The sequence below is a fragment of the Entelurus aequoreus genome, linkage group LG04 (genome assembly GCF_033978785.1).
Source record: "Entelurus aequoreus isolate RoL-2023_Sb linkage group LG04, RoL_Eaeq_v1.1, whole genome shotgun sequence".
Taxonomy (NCBI): Eukaryota; Metazoa; Chordata; class Actinopteri; order Syngnathiformes; family Syngnathidae; genus Entelurus; species Entelurus aequoreus.
In genome coordinates, this window is record NC_084734.1 from 82,781,475 (window position 1) to 82,808,384 (window position 26,910).

General features: G+C 42.8%; 1 protein-coding gene across 2 annotated transcripts in view; it reads left to right on the forward strand.

Annotated features, from left to right (window-relative positions):
• Positions 1-19,361: 19,361 nt before the first annotated feature.
• LOC133649087 (septin-8-A-like) overlaps positions 19,362-26,910 on the forward strand; it is a 42,506-nt gene continuing 34,957 nt past the window's right edge. Inside the window, exons 1-5 of one of the 2 annotated variants that reach the window (XR_009825980.1) lie at positions 19,362-19,619; positions 25,938-26,052; positions 26,140-26,335; positions 26,455-26,641; positions 26,710-26,871. Coding sequence is in view for 1 of the 2 variants with exons in the window: in XM_062045866.1 (XP_061901850.1) it covers positions 19,560-19,619; positions 25,938-26,052; positions 26,140-26,335; positions 26,455-26,641; positions 26,710-26,871 (720 nt within the window). In the remaining variant the exon portion in view is untranslated. The remainder of the gene's footprint in view (positions 19,620-25,937; positions 26,053-26,139; positions 26,336-26,454; positions 26,642-26,709; positions 26,872-26,910) is intronic. The other variant, XM_062045866.1, reaches the window with a different exon arrangement.

Genomic DNA, 26,910 nt, shown 5'->3' on the forward strand with positions numbered 1-26,910 from the left:
AGAGCTGGCCCGCCGATTATATACAGCGGCGGTGCCGCGGTAACACCGCATTCACCGCTAATTCTCATACTTGCCAACCCTCCCGGGAGACTCCCAAATTTCAGTGCCCCTCCCGAAAATCGTCACGTCTGCTTTTCATCCAGTCCAACGAGTGCTGGCCCAGTCACATAATATGTGCGGCTTCTGCACGCACACGCAAGTGAATGCAACGCATACTTGATCAACAGCGATACAGGTTACACTGAGGGTGACCGTATAAACAACTTTAACACTGTTAGAAATATACGCCACACTGTTTGATGGTAGCGGGGGTGTATTTTGTAGCGTCCCGGGAGAGTTAGTACTGCAAAGGGTTCTGGGTATTTTTTCTGTTGTGTTTATGTTGTGTTACGGTGCGGATGTTCTCCCGAAATGTGTTTGTCATTCTTGTTTGGTGTGGATTGACAGTGTGGCGTATATTTCTAACAGTGTTAAAGTTGTTTATACGGTCACCCTCAGTGTAACGTGTATCGCTGTTGATCAAGTATGCGTTGCATTCACGTGTGTGCGCGTACAGAAGCCGCACATATCTTGTGATTGGGCCGGCACGTTGTTAGAATGGATGAAAAGTGGACGTGACGACAGCTCGTAGAGGACATTAAAGGCAGTGCCTATAAGGCACGCCCCCAAGACTGGACTGGGTGGACTACGAGATATAATGACTGATGAACACCTTTGTTCGATAATGAAGGTTGCCTCAGCTCATCCAAAAGTAATGTAAAGTATCCAAACAACAGAAGAATAAGAGATTATTACATTTTAACATAAGTGTAGATGGAATATGTTGAAACGGAAAATAACCAGATATTAACAGTAAAGAAACAAGTGTATTAATAATTAATTTTTACAGCTTGTCCCTCATAATGTTGACAAAATAATGGAATGAGAAATGACAACGTTACTGCATAAGTCAGCAGACTAATTAGGAGCCTTTTTTTGTTTACTTACTACTAAAATACAAGTTGTCTTGTATGTTCACTATTTTATTTAAGGACTAAATTGTTCTTCGATTGCAATAAGAAACATATGTTTAATATACCGTAAAATTTTTTGTTAATATAAAGTCAATAATACAATTTTTTGTGGTTCCCTTTATGTAGAAAAGTATCGAAATACCGGCACCGGTACCAAAATATTGGTATGGGCACAACACTAGTAGTTAGTGGTCTTTCTAGTGTCATTCAGGATTGACATACTATACAGTATTTAACTAGGTGCCCAGGACACAGTTATACATTAAACTACAACATCGGGTAGAGGGGCCACAAAATACGGCCCTGCAGGTAGCAAATAGCCCGCAAGTTTGAGACCCCCTGCTAAACATGTTTAAACTGTCTAAATTCCTTAAAGGCGAGATTTTGCTCAACACACTTGTGGGACCTATGATACTTATTTCAAATGGTTGAAAAACAAAAAAAGCATTAAATGGAACCTTTAACCAAACTAAAATAGGTCAAATAGTTCAGTTCCTCAGTGGAAAGTGGATCCTACGAATTATCAATACATGTTTTCTTCCTTCTTGGTGGAGATAACCCCAGTAGATCCAACTACTATATCTCCTAATAGTGCACCATTACTAGTACCGTATTTTTCGGACTATAAGTCGCAGTTTTTTTTCATAGTTTGGCCGGGGGTGCGACTTATAGTCAGGAGCGACTTATGTGTGAAATTATTAACACATTACCGTATAATATCAAATAATATTATATAGCTCATTCACGTGAGAGACTAGACGTATAAGATTTCATGGGATTTAGCGATTAGGAGTGACAGATTGTTTGGTAAACGTATAGCATGTTCTATATGTTATAGTTATTTGAATGACTCTTACCATAATATGTTATGTTAACATACCAGGCATGTTTTCAGTTGGTTATTTATGCCTCATATAACGTACACTTATTCAGCCTGTTGTTCACTATTCTTTATTTATTTTAAATTGCCTTTCAAATGTCTATTCTTGGTGTTGGGTTTTATCAAATAAATTTCCCCAAAAAATGCGACTTATACTCCGGAGCGACTTATAGGCCGAAAAATACGGTACTTGTTGTGAAAACACATAACTTACGTACTCAGCAGTCATGACTCATGAGTAGGGTTGCAAAGGGGAGGAAAGGTTCCGGTAAATTTCCGGAAATTTACCACGGGAAGTTTGGACATTTTGACCATTTTTTGATTATTCAAAGTTGGACACCGTCCGTCTTATTCCGTAGAATAAGATTAAAAGCTTGTAAAACACCAATGCAATGCCACACACGGATATAAATAGTCAGCTAAACAATTGGAGTAGTCTTTAAAAATAATTTACTGATGGACAAATGAATAGAAATAGGCTCGATGAATAAAAATGAACACTCAATCAGCATGCTAAATCAAACAATAACCTACATTCTTGTATGACAACAGAATGGCTAGCAGAACAGAAGGCAGAGGAAACTACACGTTTCGATTTAGTATTTGCTAGTTGAACTTTACCGATCACAAAAAAGGTAAATTCGGATCGCTAACGTTGTTAGCATAAATGAATGGGATTTAACATAGAGAAAATTAGCATCAAGGCTAACGGAGAAATATTTTCGGTTTATTAGGAGACTGTGGTGTTACATAAACCTAGCTAGCTAGAGATATTGGCCCCAAAATCATTTAACAAGTACAGGAACAGCTAGCTATCTAGAGTGGAAGTCTGCCGGAGTAGTCTGCAGTCATACGGTAACAAGGAATTACACCTCTATTAAACTTAAATACCATAGATCAAATATATTTACCCCGGTAATGTCATCAAAACTTACCTGACTGGATGAAGTCCTTGGGCTCAAATACTAGTGTGGCCTCAATAGCGCTGCTGTAGTGTGTAGTAGGGCTGCAACAACTAATCGATTAAATTTGATTATAAAAATAGTTGGCGATTAATTTAGTCATCGATTCGTTGGATCTATGCTATGCGCATGCGCAGAGGCTACATTTTTATTTTTTTATAAACCTTTATTTATAAACCGCAACATTTACAAACAGCTGAGAAACAATAATCAAAATAAGTATGGCGCCAATATGCTGTTTTTTTTTCTCAATAAAATACTGGAAAGGATAGAAATGTAGTTTGTCTCTTTTATCCGATTATTAATCGATTAATCGAAGTAATAATCGACAAATTAATCGATGATCAAATTAGTTGTTAGTTGCAGCCCTAGTGTGTAGCGTGCTGGGATGTATCTGTGCATGTGATGGAAGAATGCACTGCAAATGTGATGGAGGAATGCACAGTGCAGGGTCGAAATTCTACTGAATTTGCATTAAATGAGGTTGTTTTAGCTAACAATCATGCTGCAAGATTTAGCATGTTGCGTTCAATGTTTATTCCCGTTAATTCCCATGAAAAATTTCCAACTTTGAATATTCCCGGAATTTTGCAACCCTACTCATGAGTGAACCTTGTTGCGTGTTTTTGCTTCCTGTGAGGCTGGAACAGTTTACTGATGGTGTTAAGACCTTTAGCCTGCTCCTTGTTGTCCTCGTCATCCATCTCCTCCCAGTGCTTGGACGGCTGCACGCCTCCCACCAGGGCCCTCACCTCCTCCGGAGCGCCTACCCCCAGGTAGTGGTGGGCCTTCTTGCCGTCGTTGTCCCTCTCGTCCACGCTGGCGCCGTAGCGCCGCACCAGCAGGAGCACCACCTCCGTGCGGCCGTGTATGGCGGCGACGTGCAGAGGCGTGTAACCCCCGTGGGCTTTGGTGTTGACGTCGACGTGGGCGCCTCTCCTCTTGGGGATCTCCACCAGCTTGTGGATCATGTCGCCGTTGCCGTCCTTGGCGGCCCAGTGCAGCGCCGTGTAGCCCGACATGAAGTCCTTCTTCTGGGCCAGGCGGGGGTCCTGCAGGAGCATGGCGTGGACGTGGCCCCAGAGCCCGGCGGCGCACTTTACCAGCCACTCGTGGGCGAGGGGCTCCAGGGGCACCGACCCACAGCAGTCGGCGGCGTCCTCCTGCCTCAGGCCTTTGTCGGGGTCATCTTTCTCCATCTTTGCCCAATTTGGTGGGGCTTCATTTTCGTCGCACAGTGGGTGAGACCTTTTCTCTGGAGGTGTGGACCCTTTAGGGGAGGTCACAGCAATAACGGCAAACACGGCACCTGACGCTCTACCCACTTGATCTCCACGAATGTTCAGGACTTGGACGGTCGTGTTGGACAAAGCCCTGTGAAGGTCCACGCGTGACGGGTATTTGTTGTTGTTGTTGTTCTCCATGTCCGGATAAAGTGTTTGAGCAGTGGAGTTTTGAGCGTGCTCCTCCTGCACCACGAAGTCCTGGTAGCGTTTCTTCACGGCCACGAACTTCACGCCGTCCGTCTGGCGAACCACCGCCACGCTGTTCACCAACTTCTTGAAAAGCTCCCTATTGTGTTGCTTCGCGGCCGCGGCGCCGCCGTGGATGAGGCCGCCGAAGTGGCTGAGCAGCTCGGCGTTGCTCACTCTGCCTCCCCGCTCCAGTAAGAAGGATAACACGGACTCTTGGGTCAAAGCCATCGCGTCGCCGCCTAAGCGCTGCCGGAGAAAGAAAATAAAGCCTCAATGACGGAAAGGACGGATTACCGCCTCCCTGTTCGCCCTCCGCCAACCTGCCGCTTCCGGTGTGTGGATAATAGGAACGGGTCGATCCAAATACCAATACTGATACCGTATCGGATAAACGCTATTATTGGATTGGAATGGGTCCGTGTACCTTCCGTTCTTCTATTTCCAAATGTAAAACGCAAATCAAAAAACTAAATTAGGACCGTTTTTCGATGTTTATTATAGATGGCAGATTTTTAAAACAAACAAAAAAAGTGTTGATTTTGGGTCCGTGTAATGCAAATCAAAAAACACATTTCGGACAATTTTTTCTATTTTCATTTCTGAAGCAAAAGTCGGACAACTATTTAATGACACTTTTTTTTTTTTAAACGACAATAAGACTCCTGCCGAACAAAGATGTTACCGTTATGCTCATAGACATCTTATAAGTAGACGCAGCATTGGCTGCTGTGACGCGAGAAATTCGGCCGCCATCTTGAAGTGGTGATGAGGATTTGATTGATTGATTGATTGAGACTTTTATTAGTAGGTTGCACAGTGAAGTACATATTCCGTACAATTGACCACTAAATGGTAGCACCCGAATAAGTTTTTCAACTTCTTTAAGTCGGGGTCCACTTAAATTGATTCATGATACAGATATATACTATCATATATACTATCATCATAATACAGTCATCACACAAGATAATCACATTTAATTATTTACATTATTTACAATCAGGGGTGTGGAGGGGGTGGGGGTAGGATCATAGGTGGATTAATGACCGGGCCTACCGGGCCCAGGCCCAGGGGGCCAGAGGCCCCAAGGGGCCAGGCCAACTTGGCCCCGCGGCCGCGACCCAAGCAAAACTACTTTTGCAAAAATAATAATCTTAAGCCCCAAGGGGCCAGGCCAACTTGGCCCCGCGGCCATGATCCATAGAGGGTAAGAGGCCCCAAGGGGCCAGGTCAACTTGGCCCCGCGGCCGCGACCCACAGAGGGCCAGAGGCCCCAAGGGGCCAGGCCAACATGGCCCCGCGGCCATGATCCATAGACGGTCAGAGGCCCCAAGGGGCCAGGCCAACTTGGCCCCGCGGCCACGATCCATAGAGGGTCAGAGGCCCCAGGGGGCCAGGTCAACTTGGCCCCGCGGCCACGATCCATAGACGGTCAGAGGCCCCAAGGGGCCAGGCCAACTTGGCCCCGCGGCCACGACCCACAGAAGGCCAGAGGCCCCAAAGGGCCAGGCCAACTTGGCCCCGCGGCCGCGAGCCACAGAAGGCCAGAGGCCCCAAGGGGCCAGGTCAACTTGGCCCCGCGGCCACGATCCATAGAGGGTAAGAGGCCCCAAGGGGCCAGGTCAACTTGGCCCCGCGGCCGCGACCCACAGAGGGCCTGAGGTCCTAAGGGGTCAGGCCAACTTGGCCCCGCGGCCATGATCCATAGAGGGCCAGAGGCCCCGAGGGGTCAGGCCAACTTGGCCCCGATCCATAGAGGGTCAGAGGCCCCAAGGGGCCAGGCCAACTTGGCCCCGCGGCCACGACCCACAGAGGCCCCAAGGGGCCAGGCAAAATTGGCCCCGCGGCCATGATCCACAGAGGGCCAGAGGCTCTCAATCATTATTATCAAAGCTAATTCTCAAATTGGATGGATCACACAACCTCACTCACATATTCTTTATCAATTATTAAAGGTTGTTTCTGAATTTTGATCACAGAACTTAATACAAATATTCTTGATTGATTGACAAAGCTCATTCTCAAATTTTGATTACACAACCTTACTCTGACAAATTATCATTATCAAAAAGCTCTATCTCGAATTTGGATCACAGAATCTCACTCAAGTATTCTTAGCTGTGCCCCTCCCCCATCAAGTCTTTCATAAACCGGTCTGTTCTTTTAGAATCTCCTCATTTGGTATTTTGAACTCGTGAGAGACTGCTCAAAATTTGGTTTCCTTTCCCTCAGTTCAGACTCAGAGATAATTTGAAATCATTCAACAAGAAGTTTAACGCGCGCACACACACACACACACACACTTGAGTTGAGCATTACTTGGAAATTCTTATATTTTCCATTTTGCTGTTATTATCAGCATCTTCCCATTTTGTCCTTTTCTTTCGAGAAAGTTTACAGTCTGACATTTGTCACTGCTGTCAGTTAATAACTTTTTGGTCTTTGACCCATTTTGTCATTTTCTCGATTCGATCGTCACTGACCACTCTCTCCTGTCTGGCAGACATCGTTGCTGCCATCATAGCTAGCAAGCTGCCTGCAGCGGGTCATCCCTATGTTCCCCGTCCCTATGTTACCCGGGTCCTATGTTCCCCTCTACCGGGGAACTAAGGACCCTTTTTAAAAAAAAGGGTTCTATGTTCCCCGCTGCGGGGAACGTACAACACTTTTTCCAGAAAAGGGTTCTATGTTCCCCGCTGCTTCCAATGCGCGACTAAGTAAGACGCACGCAGACACGCATGACAGAGACGCGTTTAAGTTGTCGAAGGAAGGAAGTTCGCGTTTGAGTTGCTCTATCTGCTGCCGCACGCCCTGTGACAGGTTAGGTTTAGGGATGGTTTTGGTCAGGGCACAATTTCGCCAAAAAAGTGCTCCACAACGCCCTGTGACAGGTTAGGTTTAGGGATAGTTTTGGTCAGGGCACAATTTCGCCAAAAAAAAGTGCTCCACAACGCCCTGTGACAGGTTAGGTTTAGGGATGGTTTTGGTCAGGGCACAATTTCGCAATTTCGCCAGATACAATGCAGGGAACATAGGACCCTTTTTTAGAAAAAGGGTCCTAAGTTCCCCGGTCGCATACAAAGACCCAGGAACAACCGGGGAACATAGGACCCGGGGAACATAGGACCCGGGGAACATAGGCACGCTCCCGCCTGCAGATAGCAACATTTTGGTGTCCTTTGGGAAAATATTTAGAAAGAAGACAAAAGTACACACAGTTGTACAACTATTATCTTTATGATCTTTTTTTTGTTAGTTTCTCTGTTACTGTGTGTGGCCAATTAAGCGACTTTTGGCCATACCTGGCTGGTGACATTTAGCGACTTTCTGGTTGATGTTAAGATTAATAATAGCAACAGTTCTCTTCATCTTAATGCAATTTATTGTGTCTGTCTCTCCACATTTTGCCATTAGGTACTTTGAGCTCTTGTTGGTCAGTCACTCTAAGGTACATTGTTGCTGCCATCATAGCTAGCAAGCTGCCTGCAGATAGCGACATTTTGGTGTCCTTTGAGAAATATTAAGAAAGAAGACAAAAGTACAAGACATTGTACGATTACTATCTTTTTAAAATTATTTGTTTCACTGTGTGATTGACCGACTTTGCCGCTAGATTTCGCGTCTTTTGGCCATACCTGGCTAGCGACTAAAAACATCATTTAGCGACTTTTTGGTTGTGAAGATAAGTGGTAAAAGCAGATCTTCCTGTTGGTCTTCCCACATTTTGCCATTTGGTACTTTGCACTCTTCTTGGTCACTCCAAGGCATTTGTCCCTGCCTTCAGCTAGTCACTTGGCTCTTTTGGAATATATTTCACTGTAATTGGCTCTCTCTCTCTCTTTCTCCTCAGTACAAATCAGCCTGTTCCCTTGCCATTCATCACTGACCACTCTGCTCTCCTGTCTGTCAGACATTATTGCTGCTTGCAGATAGCTTGGGGTCCTTAGAGAAAATATCAGAAGAGAAAAGTACACAATTATCTTAATTATCTTTTTTATTCAGTCAGTCCTTCAGTGAGTCCCAGTGTGTTGGCGATTAAGCAACGTTGGCATTCAATTAGCGACTTTTGGCCATACATGGCTGGCGACTCAAAAAACTAGAAAAAAAGTACAAAAAGTTGTACAATTAATATCTTTATTATCCTTAATTCCCCTGAATCCTAGAGTGTGTTGCAATTAAGCAACTTTGCTGCTAGGTTTAGCGACTCTTGTTTTGGGCATACCTGGCTAGCGACTACAAACATTATTCAGCAACTTTTTGGCTGTTAAGATTAACGTTAATAAATTAAATCCTAATACAATTTATTGTGTTGGTCTCGCCATCTTGCTATTAGGTACTTTGAATTCTTGTTGGTCTCTGCTAAGGTATCTGGCTGTTGTCTTTGCCTTCAGTTAGTCACTTGGCTCTGGAATATATTTAACTGTACTTGGCTCTCTCTTTCTCCTCAGTACAAATCAGTCTGTTCCCTTGCCATTTAGACATTTTCTTGATTGGATCATCACTGACCACTCTGCTCTCCTGCTGTCTATCAGACATTGTTGCTCCCATCATAGCTAGCAAGCTGCCTTGGTGTCCTTTGTGAAAATATTTAGATAGAAGACTAAAGTGCACAAAGGTGTACAATTATTATCTTTTCAAAATATTTGTTTCACTGTCAGTGTGATTGACCGACTTTGCCGCTAGATTTCGCGTCTTTTGGCCATACCTGGCTAGCGACTGAAAACATCATTTAGCAACTTTTTGGTTGTGAAGATAAGAGGTAAAAGCAGATCTGCCTGTTGGTCTTTCCACATTTTGCCATTTGGTACTTTGCACTCTTGTTGGTCACTCCAAGGCATTTGTCCCTGCCTTCAGCTAGTCACTTGGCTCTTTTGGAATATATTTCACTGTAATTGGCTCTCTCTCTCTTTCTCCTCAGTACAAATCAGTCTGTTCCCTTGCCATTTAGACATTTTCTTGATTCGATCATCACTGACCACTCTGCTCTCCTGCTGTCTATCAGACGAATCAGTTGATTCTCTGCTCTCAATTGTCTATGCTAGTAAGCTGTTATTCTCTGCTTTGGAGTGTTGATGCTGGGTTGCTAGTTTTCTAAATCACCTCACACACTTGAAGGAAGCAGCACCGATCATAAACACACAAACAAACTCACACACACACACACACACACACACACACACACACACACACACACACACACACACACACACACACACACACACATAGTTGGTTTATCTGTTGTGATAGGCAAAGAGCCAATGTGCAAAGAAAGAAGGGAAATATGGATCATAAACGTTTAAGTGGAGGAGCTAGAAAAAAAATTCAGCAAGAAAAGAAAAAAAAGGAATCAGTTTTACTTGAGAGTGTTCCAAATATCTCCAGCTTCTTCAGTACAAAGACATCTGCTGAAAGCAATTCTATAAATGCTACTGCAAATTCAGCTAAGGTTAGCAATGCACCTGAGCTAGCATGTAGCTCCCAAGATCCTGAGACCACTACAAGTGTAGACACTGAACCAAATGCTTCTGATGCTTATGATTCAACCAATTCAGCAGTAGCCAGTTGCTCGGATGAATGTGAGGTCACTGCACCTCTGGACAGCATAGAAAATGAGCTGAATCTTTCTTCAACACCATCTACAGTGACAACTCTACCTAGTGATCCCGCTAAATGGGCTGAGACCCTCACTGAGTCAATGAAGGAAGTTCTTATTCAAAGAGGTGCAAAATCATTTCACAACCGTCACAGCCATTATCCAGCTTCTGTGAGGAACAGTGGGCTAGGAGGCAAAACCCGATGCCTAAACAATGAACATTTTACTTCACACTTGCCCAATGGACAACGAGTACAAAGAGAGTGGCTGATGTACTCTCCCTCTACTGGTAATGTTTACTGCTTTGCATGCAAACTGTTTTCCCCAAAAACGCATTCTTTTGTGACAGGCTATTGTGATTGGAAACACTCAGAAAGATTTGGTGAACATGAGCGAAGTGCTGAGCACATAACCTGCATGCAAGCAGTCTTGAACCGCGCCAAAGGTGCCACAGTTGATGCAGACCTGTTCAAACAGTTTCAGGCAGAGAGCAGCTATTGGAGGCAGGTGTTACAAAGAGTTGTTGCAGTCATTAAATTCCTTGCAGAAAGGGGCCTTGCATTTAGGGGTAAAAATGAATCGTTAGGGTCTCCTCTCAATGGGAACTACCTTGGTATTCTGGAGGTCCTGGCTGAATTTGATCCCTTTCTAAAGGATCACATCAGAAAGTTTGGGCAGATGGGTCGAGGTAATACCTCATATCTGTCCTCCACCATTTGTGAGGAATTCATTGAATTGATGGGTGCAAAAACCAAACAGGCTATAGCAGATGAACTGCAAGCAAGCAAATACTACTCTATCATTGTGGATTCAACCCCAGATTTATCTCATGTGGACCAATTGACATTCATATTCCGTTTTGTTAGCAAAGAGGGCAGTGTTGTTGAACGCTTTGTGGGTTTTGAGCCCATTACTAGCCATACAGGTGAAAGTTTGGCTAACTGTGTCATGTCTGTGTTGGAAAATCTAGGGTTAGAGCTGTCAAATTGCAGGGGGCAGGCTTATGATAATGCCAGCAACATGTCAGGGAGGTATAATGGGTTGCAGGCTCACTTAAAGAAAAGCAACCCATTAATACACTATATTCCATGTGCAGCTCACTCTTTGAATTTGGTGGGAGTCAACAGCATTGGCAGATGTGGAAATGAAGTCTCTAAGTATTTTGACTTGATTCAGTCTATTTACAACTTCACAACTGCATCCACACACCGATGGGACAGGGTATTTGGCAATTCCAACATAGATCTCACACTTAAAGCTTTATCCAACACGCGTTGGAGTTGCCGTGCAGAATCTACCAAAGCACTGTGGCAGAACTACAGTAAAATAAAAGCAGCACTACAGGTTATTTCCACTGATGACACAGAGAAACGAGACACACGAACTGAAGCTGACAGTCTAGTGCGGAAGCTGGATTCACTTGAGATGGCCTTCATGGCAGGCTTTTGGGACACTGTTCTGTCCAGATTTCAGGCCACAAGTCTGCAACTTCAAAAAGCAGACATGGACCTTGGTACAGCAGTTAGATTGCTGGAATCTCTGCGCACCTTTGTTCTCTCCCAAAGAGATCTATTTGATCATTTTGAGCAGAAAGCCTTAAACATGTTGGGTGGCACCCCATCTTACAGGGCTGAACGGACGAGGAAACGTAAAAAGTTTGCTGATGAATCAGCATCCCCAGATGTTGTGCTTGAGGGAAGGCAACTGTTTCAAATAGAGACATTTATTGCCTCTATTGATCAACTGAGTTCAAGCCTTAATCACCGTCTGGAGGCCTACAAACATCTGAACAATTTGTTCAGTGTCCTTTTCTCTTTGGATACAGAGTCCAATGCTTCAGTCCTTCACAAGGCCAAGATTCTCACTGAATCATACCCATCTGACCTCAATGAAAGTCTTGGACAGGAGCTTATACAGTTCAAATCTTTTATACAGCTCAACAACACTGATGAGGAGAGGACCCCTTCAGGACTGCTCAAAACAATAATACATTTTGGACTACAGCCTACGTTTCCTAATACATACATTGCGCTACAGATTTTTCTCACTCTACCGGTCAGTAACTGTGAGGGAGAACGCTCATTCTCTCTTTTGTCAAGAGTAAAAAATGAGCTGCGCACAAGAATGACTCAGAAAAGATTAAATGCGTTATCTCTAATGGCAATTGAGAGTGAGCTGACAAGAGAGTTGGACTTCAATGATGTGGTGGATGATTTTGCAAAATTGAAAGCACGAAAGAAACCCCTTGCTTAAAGGTGCACTGTGTAAGATTTTTAGGTTATTTCCAGAATTCACCCATTCACTAATGTTAGGCTACCTGTTTTCATGAATACTTACCACCACCATAAAATTCTAAGTATCCATTATGACTTGGAGAATTGCACTTTTGCCATTTCTGGGAAGTGTCACCTGGATTGTGAAGATAGGATTGACTTTAGGCAGAAGCTTGGTGCTTTCTCTGGCAAACTGAACCTCAAGCTTCATTCTCTGCAGCTTTGCATTCTTGTGCAGACTTTCATCCACAAGGAACTTTTCAACTTCCCCACTATCGTGAAGGGGCCATCAAAAGATTTCAGTGTGTCCAGCATGTCTAGTCTCTTACTCTCCTTTCTTTGAGCCATCTCTTGTTTCTCATCTGCCCTACTCTCGAATTTTGCCTTCATGAATTTACTCCAGTTGAGTTCAACCTCCCTTTTTGCTTGTGCTGCTGCCTTGAAACCTCTGAAGCTCCTGGCTCTTCTGTAAAATTATTGACCTATTGACTGCGTTCAGTGTGCCCAACTTCTTCAGTTTGTAGTCCACCTTGCCACATTGTCTCTCCATCCCAATGTTGTGCACAGGGGTGCCATCAATGTTACTAGCCTGTTCACTGACAGGGTCCATTGGGAAGGTCTCCTCATCCATCCTCTGCCTGGCCAGGACAGTCTTCAGATGGGGCAGCATGAGATCTGTCAGCTGCTTCACTTCATCCAAGTATTCGGCAGCCACGTCTGACACTGAGTTCAGGACATGTCCAGTGCCTGTCCAGCCACTATAGCATTCTTGGAAATGGGCTATCTTGACCTGCATGCAGCCCTTGTACCATGAACTGGCCTACACCTTTCTTTGTGGTGCTCTCCGATGCATGTTATCATTTTACCTTTCTCCTTCTCCTCAAGCTTAACCACAAATAGATACAGACTTTGAGCCTCAATTTGCTGCACAGCTGCCGTTATGCCAATGTGTTTTCCTAAGATATTATTTTATTTTTAATGATAGAAGGGAGGAAAAGGGGGCAAAAATCATGTCCGATTTAGTTTTTTGGGTGGGTTGGGGGGTTTATTTCATGATAGCTACCAACTTCCAATACATAATATCTCTCAAATGACCCAATGCACCATCACTGAAGTGGGCGTAATCATTTTCAAAAATGTTTATTTTTAGGCCATTTATCCCCTCCCCCTGTGTCTGTGTGAAACCTGTGCTTGTCAGTGTCTGTGTGGTATACCTAATAGTGTGTGTGCAGTATGTGCACTCTTCTGTACAGTACAGTGTGCATGTCTGTTCACAGTATACAGTATTTCTTGCATAGTGCGTGCGTGTGTGTGCGCCCACACGCGCGGGGGGTTGAGGGGCCAAGACCATGTCAGGCCCAGGGGGCCAAAATTTCTTAATCCGCCCCTGGGTAGGATATGGACAGCAAGTAGTGGACATATAGAGAGAGAGAGGGAAAGAGAGCGAGAGAGAGAGAGAGAGAGAGAGAGAGGGAGAGAGAGAGAGAGATCAGAAGGCATAAGAAAAAGTATCTGCATTTGATTGTTTACATTTGATTATTAGCAATCCGGGGAGGGTGTTAGTTTAGGGTTGTAGCTGCCTGGAGGTGAACTTTTATTGCGGTTTTGAAGGAGGATAGAGATGCCCTTTCTTTTATACCTGTTGGGAGCGCATTCCACATTGATGTGGCATAGAAAGAGAATGAGTTAAGACCTTTGTTGGTTCGGAATCTGGGTTTAACGTGGTTAGTGGAGCTCCCCCTGGTGTTGTGGTTATGGCGGTCATTTACGTTAAGGAAGTAGTTTGACATGTACTTCGGTATCAGGGAGGTGTAGCGGATTTTATAGGCTAGGCTCAGTGCAAGTTGTTTAACTCTGTCCTCCACCCTGAGCCAGCCCACTTTAGAGAAGTGGGTAGGAGTGAGGTGGGATCTGGGGTGGAGGTCTAGAAGTAACCTGACTAGCTTGTTCTGAGATGTTTGGAGTTTAGATTTGAGGGTTTTGGAGGTGCTAGGGTACCAGGAGGTGCATGCGTAATCGAAAAAGGGTTGAACGAGAGTTCCCGCCAGAATCCTCAAGGTGTTTTTGTTGACCAGAGAGGAGATTCTGTAGAGAAATCTCGTTCGTTGGTTAACCTTTCTGATTACCTTGGTTGCCATTTTATCACAGGAAAGGTTAGCCTCTAGAATGGAACCTAGGTAGGTGGAGCCGGCGAGCAGCCCTAAACTGACAGTTGACAGGTAGAAAACAAGGTGTTCAGCGTTTTCTTGCTCAAATGAGCGGACTGTTGAAAATAGAATCGGGGGGTTACTTTTCACAAGTAAGATTTAACATTAACGTACTGTAACGTCCAGAAGAAGTGTACACCAAGTCTGACGCTCTTTTTTTTTATCTTTTATTGAGCAACCTATAATAACACAGCTCAACTTATCTTGTTCCTCCCACACACACGTCTATCCTCTTCCTCATTTCCGCAACAACAACCTTCCTCCTTCTTCGCCAATCATCTTACAGGCGTGCTACGTTCACAACAATGGGAATTCTAAATCTCACTCACTCAAGAACACAACATCAACTTCAGCAGGTCGTTACAGTACTATCCATCCATCCATTTTCTACCGCTTGTCCCTTTTGGGGTCGCGGGGGGTCGCTGGAGCCTATCTCAGCTGCATTCGGGCGGAAGGCGGGGTACACCCTGGACGAGTCGCCACCTCATCGCAGGGCCAACACAGATAGACAGACAACATTCACACTCACGTTCACACACTAGGGCAGGGGTGTCCAAACTTTTTCCGCTGAGGGCCGCACACGGAAAAATTTAAGCATGCGGGGGCCATTTTGATATTTTTCATTTTACAACCTTAACAAAATATATGTTTTTTTTTGTTTAACCTTTAGGGCTCCCGGGGACCATAAAGGGTCTCAGTCATTAAAATGTAAAAAATAAGTCAAATTATTATTATTTTTTATTTAACGCTTACAATAAATCTCTATATCAACTTCAGGTTGATATAAAGTAAAAAAAAAAAAAAGGTTTTATGCCTTTTCTGTCAAAGACAACTTTGTTTTTTATAGTAAAACTGAAATATGCAGTATTTAGTAATTAGAGCCCTAAAAAGATCAATAATGCAGGACACAATTGATTTTAATTCTTTAATATTTTTGAGTAATCACAGTGAAATGATAAATAAAATCCTATTAAATATATTATGGATCCAAAAGGTCCCCCACTCATAAAGTGATACATTTTTATTAGTTTTTTTTTACTTTTAACACTTAAATTACGAGATCAACTTCAGATATATCTGTCGATTTTACGTTTGAACTATTATTTTGTTTGTATTATGCTCTTTTTTCAAATAAAACTTTGATGTTTTTTTATGGCAACCACACAATATATGCAATATTTTTTTCCACATAAAACATTTTAAAGTGAAATTTTTAAAGTAATAATTCATTGTAACAGAGATGTTTTGTCTTTTTTTTTTTTGAGTAATGCCAAAAAAAATAAAAATAAACAAAGACAAAAGGAAAAAAAACAGCCTGCATGGCAGCTTTGTGTCAAAATTGCAACCTTTTCTCTTTAGATTTCACCTCATTCCACTTTTTTAAAATGTTTTTATTTTTATTTTTGCAATACTATCAATTTTGCAATTTTTGCAGAATGTGTGGGGGGCCGGTAAACGATTAGCTGCGGGCCGCAAATGGCCCCCGGGCCGCACTTTGGACACCCCTGCACTAGGGCCAATTTAGGGTTGCCAATCAACCTATCCCCAGGTGCATGTCTTTGGAGGTGGGAGGAAGCCGGAGTACCCGGAGGGAACCCACGCAGTCACGGGGAGAACATGCAAACTCCACACAGAAAGATCCCGAGCCCGGGATTGAACTCAGGACTACTCAGGACCTTCGTATTGTGAGGCAGATGCACTAACCCCTCTACCACCGTGCTGCCCCACGGTGTTATTAACATACTATTGATTGTATTTTGTGAAAATAATATTACCACAGAGTTGAGAAGGAGCAAAGATCTTCAATAGCCCCTAATGAATGAATGAATTATCTTTATTGTCATTGTGCATGTACAGGTACAGGTCCAACGAAATTTAGGTGTAGTATTGAAATCGTAGCCGCTAGCAAACAAAAGTATGACCAAATACTTTAAAAATGGGACACACTACCTCCCTGCTTGGCACTCAGCAAGGACATTTCAATGTGACCCCAAACTTTTGAACGGTAGTGTATATATATATATATATATGTATATATAAATATATATATATATATATATATATATATATATATATATATATATATATATATATATATATATATATATATATATATATATATATATATACATATATACATATATATATATACATATACATATATATATATATATATATACATATATATATATATACATACATATACATACATATATACATACATATATATACATATATATACATACATATATATATACATACATATATATATACATATATATACATACATATATATACATACATATATACATACATACATACATACATACATATATATATATATATATATATATATGTGGGAAAAAAAATCACAAGACTATATATATATATATACATACATATATATATATATGTATATATATATATAAACATATATACACTACCGTTCAAAAGTTTGGGGTCACATTGAAATGTCCTTATTTTTGAAGGAAAAGCACTGTACTTTTCAATGAAGATAACTTTAAACTAGTCTTAACTTGAAAGAAATACACTCTATACATTGCTAATGTGGTAAATGACTATTCTAGCTGCAAATGTGTGGTTTTTGGTGCAATATCTACATAGGTGTATAGAGGCCCATTTCCAGCAACTATCACTCCAGTGTTCTAATGGTACAATGTGTTTGCTCATTGGCTCAGAAGGCTAATTGATGATTAGAAAACCCTTGTGCAATCATGTTCACACATCTGAAAACAGTTTAGCTCGTTACAGAAGCTACAAAACTGACCTTCCTTTGAGCAGATTGAGTTTCTGGAGCATCACATTTGTGGGGTCAATTAAACGCTCAAAATGGCCAGAAAAAGAGAACTTTCATCTGAAACTCGACAGTCTATTCTCGTTCTTAGAAATGAAGGCTATTCCACAAAATTGTTTGGGTGACCCCAAACTTTTGAACGGTAGTATATATACATATATATATATATATATATATATATATATATATATATATATATATATATATATATATATATATATATATATATATACATATATATTCAGAAGGCGATGATGTCACGTTATCGATGGGACAATGCATTTTTAGACAATATGATTTCCCTGAGCGGCTAGCAGACACAGAGAGTAACATGCGGTAAAAAATGTATTAGAAAGGACAGATGAAAAAAAATGATAAAAATAAATAAACAAATACACATTTTTTAAACTTGGGACTTCCCGCGGGCCGGTTTTTGGATGCTGGTGGGCCGGATCCGGCCCGCGGGCTGTAGTTTGGCGACCACTGCTCTATAAAGTTGTAATGACCTTTAATATAAATGTACACACAATCAGATGGCGAATAATGGACCGACCCATATTGAACATGAACTAGTAATGTAAAAAGTAGGGTTGTCCGTTAATAATGAGTCAACCATGCAATTAATCACAAAACAATGATTGCATTAATCATGATACACGTAGATCAGTGAATCTCAAACTGTGAATCGTACGTGGGCTCCAGGTAGTGGTATGCCAAATAATAACTTAATTAAATATTCAAACAAATGGTGACCCTCACCCCATCCTTGTTTGTGAATTACTGACCATTTCATGGAAGTGAAGTGAAGTGAATTATATTATATAGCGCTTTTCTCTAGTGACTCAAAGCGCCTTACATAGTGAAAACCCAATATCTAAGTTACATTTAAACCAGTGTGGGGGGCACTGGGAGCAGGTGGTTAGAGTGTCTTGCCCAAGGACACAACGGCAGTGACTAGGATGGCGGAAGCAGGGATCGAACCCGGAACCCTCAAGTTGCTGGCACGGCCGCTTTACCAACCGAGCTACACCGCCCCGGAAGCTGCTTTTATACCCAATCATGGCACCCACCTGTTCCCAATTTAGCCTGTTCACCCGTGGGATGTTCCAAATAAGTGTTTGATGAGCATTCCTCAACTTTCTCAGTCTTTTTTGCCACTTGTGCCAGCTTTTTCGCAACATGTTGCAGGCATCAAATTCCAAATGAGCCAATGTTTGCAAAAAATAACAAAGTTTACCAGTTCGAACGTTAAATATCATTCAATAATATAGGTTGAAAAGGATATGCAAATCATTGTGTTCTGTTTTTATTTACGATTTACACACCATGCCAACTTCACTGGTTTTGGGTTTTGTGCAAAATGTATAAAAGTGGCCCCCTCGCTTACTTTCATTTGTGAAAAAAAGTTTGGACGCCCCTCGGTAAAACTTATTTCAAGGGTTAACCATCACTTCCTAAGTCGGGGGTCGGCAACCCGCGGCTCTAGAGCCGCATGCGGCCCTTTAGCGCCGCCCTAGTGGCTCTCTGGAGATTTTTCAAAAATGTATGAAGAATGGAAAAAGATGAGGGGAAAAAAATCCATTTTTTTGTTTTAGTATGGTTTCTGTACGAGGACAAACATGACACAAACCTCCCTAATTGTTATAAATCACACTGTTTGTATTAAACATGCTTAACTGATTCGAGTATTTGGCGAGCGCCGTTTTGTCCTACTAATTTTGGCGGTCCTTGAACTCACCGTATAGTTTGTGTCCATGTATGACTTTCTCCGACTTTCTAGGACGTGTTTTATGCCACTTCTTTTTCTGTCTCATTTTGTCCACCAAACTTTTAACGTTGTGCGTGAATGCACAAAGGTGAGTTTTGTTGATGTTATTGACTTGTGTGGAGTGCTAATCAGACATATTTGGTCACTGCGTGACTGCAAGCTAATCGATGCTAACATGCTATTTAGGCTAGCTATATGTATATATTGCATCATTATGCCTCATTTGTAGCTATATTTGAGCTCATTTAGTTTCCTTTAAGTCCTCTTAATTAAATGTATATCTCATGACACATGTGATATGGCTTTTAATTTTTTGCGGCTCCAGACAGATTTGTTTTTGTATTTTTGGACCAATATGGCTCTTTCAACATTTTGGGTTGCCGACCACTCGGTGCCAGCTTGTTTCCCATGGCAACAGCGACATCCAGTGGCCTTGGCTGGAAATGCAGTTATTTTATAGGATTAAGTACAACAACCTCCATTGGACTGTGGACTAGCACATAGAAGGAGGGCTGTCATGTCCTCCAGCGCTGACGGGGTTTCGCCTCCAAGTGGCCATATTTCAACCTTGTGATGAGGAGGGACGCCGTCACACTTGTGACGATGGCCGCCAGCGAGGTGGACGTTTTTGCGGTGAGTACGCGCGTCTTTTGCGTGCATTGCTTCTTTCGATCCCCACTCGAGTTCGGTGTGGAAGTGCGTGGATGCGTGCATGCAACAAGGAGGGCTGCGGTGTTTTGAGAGTGTGCGCAATGACTCGAGATAAATGCGCATTTTCTGCGGCGGCTGCCCACAGAGAAAAGATGCGCGTTTTTTTGTTTTTTTTTGGTTGTTGCGCACGCAGGCCTGTCATGAACATGTGCGTGTGCGTGCGTGCGTGTGGACCAACATTTGGAAAGCAAACATGTGAATGAAGCCACGAAGCCAAGCAGCAGCAGCTTATAGGATAAAGTGGCAGCCCAGTCAAGTGACTTGCTTTAACATCTTTTTGTAGCAGAGTGTGGTGAATATTTGCACTGGGAGGACTGAGGAGGGCCTGCTGGGTACCACCAGGGTAGCAGCTTGGATAGCCTCCCACCCTGTGAAATAACGTCCAGATAAAGAGCTCTTTGTATTTGTGTGTTAAAGAGGCCGAGACAGATGAATGTTGCATTGACCCCATCATGTTGAGCCCAGTGTCCCATCACGCTTGTGCTGCTTTGCATGCATAATGCTGCAAGTCATTTGCACTATTATGCAACACAACATGGCCTCACCATTATACTGTATGTCTACTTGCACAAGCTAATAAGCTTTTACAATGGTAACAGTCATTAAAGGCCTACTGAAATGAATTGTTTTTATTTAAACGGGGATAGCAGATCCATTCTATGTGTCATACTTGATCATTTCGCGATATTGCCATATTTTTGCTGAAAGGATTTAGTAGAGAACAACGACGATAAAGTTCACAACTTTTGGTGTTTGATAAAAAAAAAGCCTTGCCCCTACCGGAAGTAGCGTGACGTAGTCAGTTGTTCGCCACCTCATATTTTCCTATTGTTTTCAATGCAGCTAGAGCGATTCGGACCGAGAAAGCAACGATTACCCCATTAATTTGAGCGAGGATGAAAGATTCGTGGATGAGGAACGTTAGAGTGAATGACTAGAGAGGCAGTGAAGGACGTATCTTTTTTCGCTCTGACCGTAACTTAGGTACAAGCTGGCTCATTGGATTCCACACTCTCTCCTTTTTCTATTGTGGATCACGGATTTGTATTTTAAACCACCTCAGATACTATATCCTCTTGAAAATGAGAGTCGAGAACGCGAAATGGACATTCACAGTGACTTTTATCGCCACGACAATACATCGGCGAAGCGCTTTAGCTACGGAGCTAACGTGATAGCATCTGGCTCAAGTGCAGATAGAAACAAAATAAATAAATCCCTGACTGGAAGGATAGACAGAAGATCAACAATACTATTAAACCATGGATATGTAACTACACGGTTAATAATTCTGAGCCTGGCAAAGCTTAACAATGCTGTTGCTAACAACGCCATTGAAGCTAACTTAGCAACCGGACCTCACAGAGCTATGATAAAAACATTAGCACTCAACCTACGCCAGCCAGCCCTCATCTGCTCATTTACACCCGTGCTCACCTGCGTTCCAGCGATCGACGGCGCGACGAAGGACTTCACCCGATCATCCGTGCGGTTGACGGCTAGCGTCGGCTAGCGCGTTTGCTATCCAAGTAAGTCGTCTTGGTTTTGTTGCTACAGCCAGCCGCTAATACATCGATCCCACCTAAAACTTTCTTCTTTGCAGTCTCCATTGTTCATTAAACAAATTGCAAAAGATTCACCAACACAGATGTCCAGAATGCTGTGGAATTATGAGATGAAAACAGAGCTATTTTGTATTGTATTCAATGGGGTACCGATAATTCTGTTTCACTGGCTACGTCACGCGCATACGTCATCATCCAAAGGCGTTTTCAACCGGAAGTTTAGCGGGGAATTTAAAATTGCACTTTATAAGTTAACCCAGGCCACGGGGAAGACCCAGGACATGTTGGGAAGACTATGTCTCCCGGCTGGCCTGGGAACGCCTCGGGATCCCCCGGGAGGAGCTGGACGAAGTGGCTGGGGAGAGGGAAGTCTGGGTTTCCCTGCTTAGGCTGCTGCCCCCGCGACCCGACCTCGGATAAGCGGAAGAAGATAGATGAATGGATGGATGGATGGATGGAAGTTAACCGGCCGTATTGGCATGTGTTGCAATGTTAAGATTTCATCATTGATATATAAACTATCAGACTGCGTGGTCGGTAGTAGTGGCTTTCAGTAGGCCTTTAAAGTCTGTATACCACGCCTGGGCAATTATTTTGACTCGGGGGGCCAAATATAGAGAAAAAAAATCTGTCCGGGGGCCGGTATGTATATTTTTAGGAACACTAATACAAAACCTCACAATAATGCCTTATTGAATACTAAAAACGTTATGACAGACCGCCTGAAAAAGGGGAATGTGTCATGTCTTTTGATCATGTTTTGTTTGGCTATGTTCTGTTTAGTTTTTGGACACTTTTAGTTCCTGTTTTTTCACTCCCTTGTTTTGTTTCCATGACGACCATTAGTTTCACCTGTCATGTGTTCGGACTCACGCACCTGTCATTAATCATGTCCTTATTATTTAAGCTTGTAGTTGCCAGGCAGTCGGCCTGGCGACATTACCCTTGTTACCTGATGATACCCCATGATACTTTTGATTACTCCTGATGCCATAGTTTATGCTTCATGGCATGCCACGTAAGTTTTTGTTTTTTCACGTCACAGTAAGTGTAGTTTTGCTTCATGTCCATAGTTTCTGTCTAAGTGTTAGTTTTGTTCTTAGCCAAGTTTGTTCTCCGCCTTGTGTGCGCCTTTTGTTTGTTCTTTTTATAGTGATAAATTAAACATGTATTTACCTTCAAGCCATGTCCAATCCAGTCGATTTGCACCACGGGAAAACAATCCACGCAGTAATTTGCGTCATCACAGTCCACGTCTTGACAGAATGGAATTCAATTTTTTTTACTGAATGAGAATGTACATGAAAATAAAGAATGTGGGATTTACAATATTAACTACGAACGATAAAACACTGAATATTGACAACAAATGAACGTCACACCCCCTCTCGATCGACATATTTTACAATCAAGCGAAACGCAACAAAATTGCAACAAACACAGTGAAATATGAACGCGAATGGTACGAAAAAACCCCCACCTACAATCTGATACATCTGATTTATCACTAAGCCTTAGAGCAGTGATTCTTAACCTGGGTTCGATTGAACCCTAGGGGTTCGGTGAGTCGGCTTCAGGGGTTCGGCGGAGGTCAAAACACAACCCGACTCATCGTGTAAATAAAAACTTTTCCCTATCGCCGTATTACGGATACGGCAACAGCAGAAGTCAGACTGATTTGCAGGTGTGTAATTTGTTGTGAGTTTATGAACTGTGTTGGTTTTGTTGTTTGAACAAGGTGATGATCATGCACGGTTCATTTTGTGCACCAGTAAAAAAACATGGTAACACTTTAGTATGGGTAACATATTCACCATTAATTAGTTGCTTATTAACTTGCACATTAGTAAGGCTAATATAGACACTTACACCTAGGGATGATGTTTGATAAGAAATTATCGAGTTCAAGCCCATTATCGAATCCTCTTATCGAACCGATTCCTTATCGATTCTCTTATCGAATCCAGATAGGTTGTTGTACATGGAAAAAAACACAATATTTTGTTTAAAAAAAGCTCACTTTTATGTTATAATACAATTTTTTAAAAAATAAATAAATATTGACTGTTGTTACCCATGGTATGGTATTTTTTATTTTTTTTGTCATAAAAAAATACAATCATGTGTGCTTACGGTCTGTATCCCTGCAGACTGTATTGATATATATTGATATATAATGTAGGAACCAGAAATATTAATAACAGAAAGAAACAACCCTTTTGTGTGAATGAGTGTGAAAGAGTGTAAATGGGGGAGGGAGGTTTTTTGGGTTGGTGCACTAATTGTAAGTGTATCTTGTGTTTTTCATGTTGATTTAATAAATAAAAAATTTAAAAAATATATATATATTTTTTTATTTCTTGTGCGGCCCGGTACCAATCGATCTAAGGACCGGTACCGGGCCGCAGCCCGGTGGTTGGGGACCACTGGTGTAGGCTAAAAGATGACGTTAACGTTGTCAGACACATACAAAAAGGCTAACGTTAACGTTACCGTTAGCCACTGACTATGCTTATTTAACGTTAGTCTAGCTAACATTACTGCAATCCTGGATTGACATACGAGGTAACGTTATTTTAGCCTAAAGGCTACGAGTGAGCAGTTATGGAAATTAACCGGCAACAGTTAACATTAGTTACTCACCAGCACTATCACTGGAATTGGCGCTGCAGGTTGAAGAGGGGCGGGCGTCGTCACTGCTTCTCCACGACACCTTTCTCTAACCTTCAGGTTATGTGCAGCCTGAACATGTTTCAACATGCTTGTTGTACTTCCCCCCCTTACATGAGAGCGAAGCCTGGAAATAATTGCAGATATCCGTTTCCTAGTCGTATTTTTTTGTAAAATGAAGCAATGCCTTGAGGCGTTTTTTTCCGGTCCATTGTTGTTGCTGCTTTCTGTATCTACCGCCTGATGACTGAGCTATCTCATTTCCTGGGATGTCCCACAGGGCATTTCCTGTGGGACGGGATTCGTTCCCAGGGATTCGAATAAAGAACCAACTCTTTTTCTTTACTCTAGTGGCCTTGTTAACGGGAACCGGTTCTCAAAAAGGGATTTGAGTCAATCAATCAATCAATCAATGTTTATTTATATAGCCCTAAATCACAAGTGTCTCAAAGGGCTGTACAAGCCACAACGACATCCTCGGTACAGAGCCCACATACGGGCAAGGAAAAACTCACCCCAGTGGGACGTCGGTGAATGACTATGAGAAACCTTGGAGAGGACCGCATATGTGGGTAACCCCCCCCCTCTAGGGGAGACCGAAAGCAACGGATGTCGAGTGGGTCTGACATAACATTGTGAAAGTCCAGTCCACAGTGGATCCAACACATCAGCGGGAGCCCAGTCCACAGCGGGGCCAACAGGAAACCATCCCGAGCGGAGACGGGTCAGCAGCGCAGAGATGTCCCCAACCGATGCACAGGCTAGTGGTCCACCCGGGGTCCCGGCTCTGGACAGCCAGCACTTCATCCATGGCCACCGGACCTATGCGACTCCCCCTCGCAAGGGACAGGGGAGAAGAGGAGAGAAGAAAAGAAACGGCAGATCAACTGGTCTAAAAAAAGGGGGGGTCTATTTAAAGGCTAGATTATACAAATGAGTTTTAAGATGGGACTTAAATGCTTCTACTGAGGTAGCATCTCTAACTGTTACCGGGAGGGCATTCCAGAGTACTGGAGCCCGAATAGAAAACGCTCTATAGCCCGCAGACTTTTTTTTGGCTCTGGGAATCACTAATAAGCCGGAGTTCTTTGAACGCAGATTTCTTGTCGGGACATATGGTACAATACAATCGGCGAGATAGGCTGGAGCTAAACCGTGTAATATTTTATACGTAAGTAGTAAAACCTTAAAGTCGCATCTTAAGTGCACAGGAAGCCAGTGCAAGTGAGCCAGTATAGGCGTAATATGATCAAACTTTCTTGTTTTTGTCAAAAGCCTTGCAGCCGCATTTTGTACCAACTGTAATCTTTTAATGCTAGACATAGGGAGGCCCGAAAATAATACGTTACAGTAATCGAGACGAGACGTAACGAACGCATGAATAATGATCTCAGCGTCGCTAGTGGACAAGATGGAACGAATTTTAGCGATATTACGCAGATGAAAGAAGGCCGTTTTAGTAACACTCTTAATGTGTGACTCAAACGAGAGAGTTGGGTCGAAGATAATACCCAGATTCTTTACCGAGTCTCCTTGTTTAATTGTTTGGTTGTCAAATGTTAAGGTGGTATTATTAAATAGATGTTGGTGTCTAGCAGGACCGATAATCAGCATTTCCGTTTTCTTAGCGTTGAGTTGCAAAAAGTTAGCGGACATCCATTGTTTAATTTCATTAAGACACGCCTCCAGCTGACTACAGTCCGGCGTGTTGGTCAGCTTTAGGGGCATGTAGAGTTGAGTGTCATCAGCATAACAGTGAAAGCTAACAGTCCATGGAATCGGTTCTTTTCTTATCGAACAACCGGGAGAACCGGTTTCGAACATCATCCCTACTTACACCATGTGTTGTCATTATAAGACTTATATAGGGCTTTTAATTTTTTGCGGCTCCAGACAGATTTTTGTTGTTGTTGTATTTTTGGTCCAATATGGCTCTTTCAACATTTTGGGTTGCCGACCCCTGACTTAGACTAAACTGTGTCTCGTCTGTTTTCCTTGCCTACAGAATGAAGAAAAACGAACCCTGGAGCTCGGGGGCCATGTGGGCTTTGATAGTTTCCCAGATCAGTTGGTCAGCAAATACGTTGCACAGGGCTTCAGTTTCAACATCCTCTGCGTAGGTAAGTCCAAATATCGCACGCACATTTTTGAACTGTGAATTTGAGATCCCCCCTTCGCTTTCCAACTTGTCATTTCTGTGTCCTTAGGGGAGACGGGGATAGGCAAGTCCACCTTAATGAACACGCTTTTCAACACGAGGTTTGAAAGTGAAGAAGCCAGCCATTATGAGGAAGAAGTGCTTCTACGACCACAGACATACGATCTGCAGGAGAGCAACGTTAACCTCAAGCTGACCGTCGTGCACACAGTCGGCTTCGGCGACCAGATCAACAAAGAAGAAAGGTGAGGGGTATTGCACAAATGAAGGGGATGTTTATGTTAACTTGGGAAAAACACCGCCAGAACAAATGTAAGACCAAAAAAAACACGAGGGTTTGTGTTTTTCCTTCTTTCCCGTGCAGCTATAAACCCATACTGGATTACATTGACGCTCAGTTTGCAACATACCTGGAAGAAGAGCTCAAAATAAAACGTTCCCTGTGCAATTTCCATGACACGAGAATCCACATCTGCCTATATTTCATCGCTCCCAACGGCCACTCCCTCAAGTCTCTGGATCTCGTCACCATGAAGAAGCTGGACAGCAAGGTGAGCGCAGAATGGGATCACTTGAAGTTAGTGCAATTATTCAATTACTGATTGCAGTTTGTTCGCAGGTGAACGTCATCCCTGTCATTGCAAAGGCGGACACTGTATCCAGGAGCGAACTGGACAAGTTCAAGATCAAAATTATGAGCGAGCTGGTCAGCAATGGAGTGCAGATATACCAGTTTCCCACGGAGGATGAGGCTGTGGCTGAGATTAACTCTTCCATGAACGTGAGCGACACACACACACACACACACGTAAACACACAC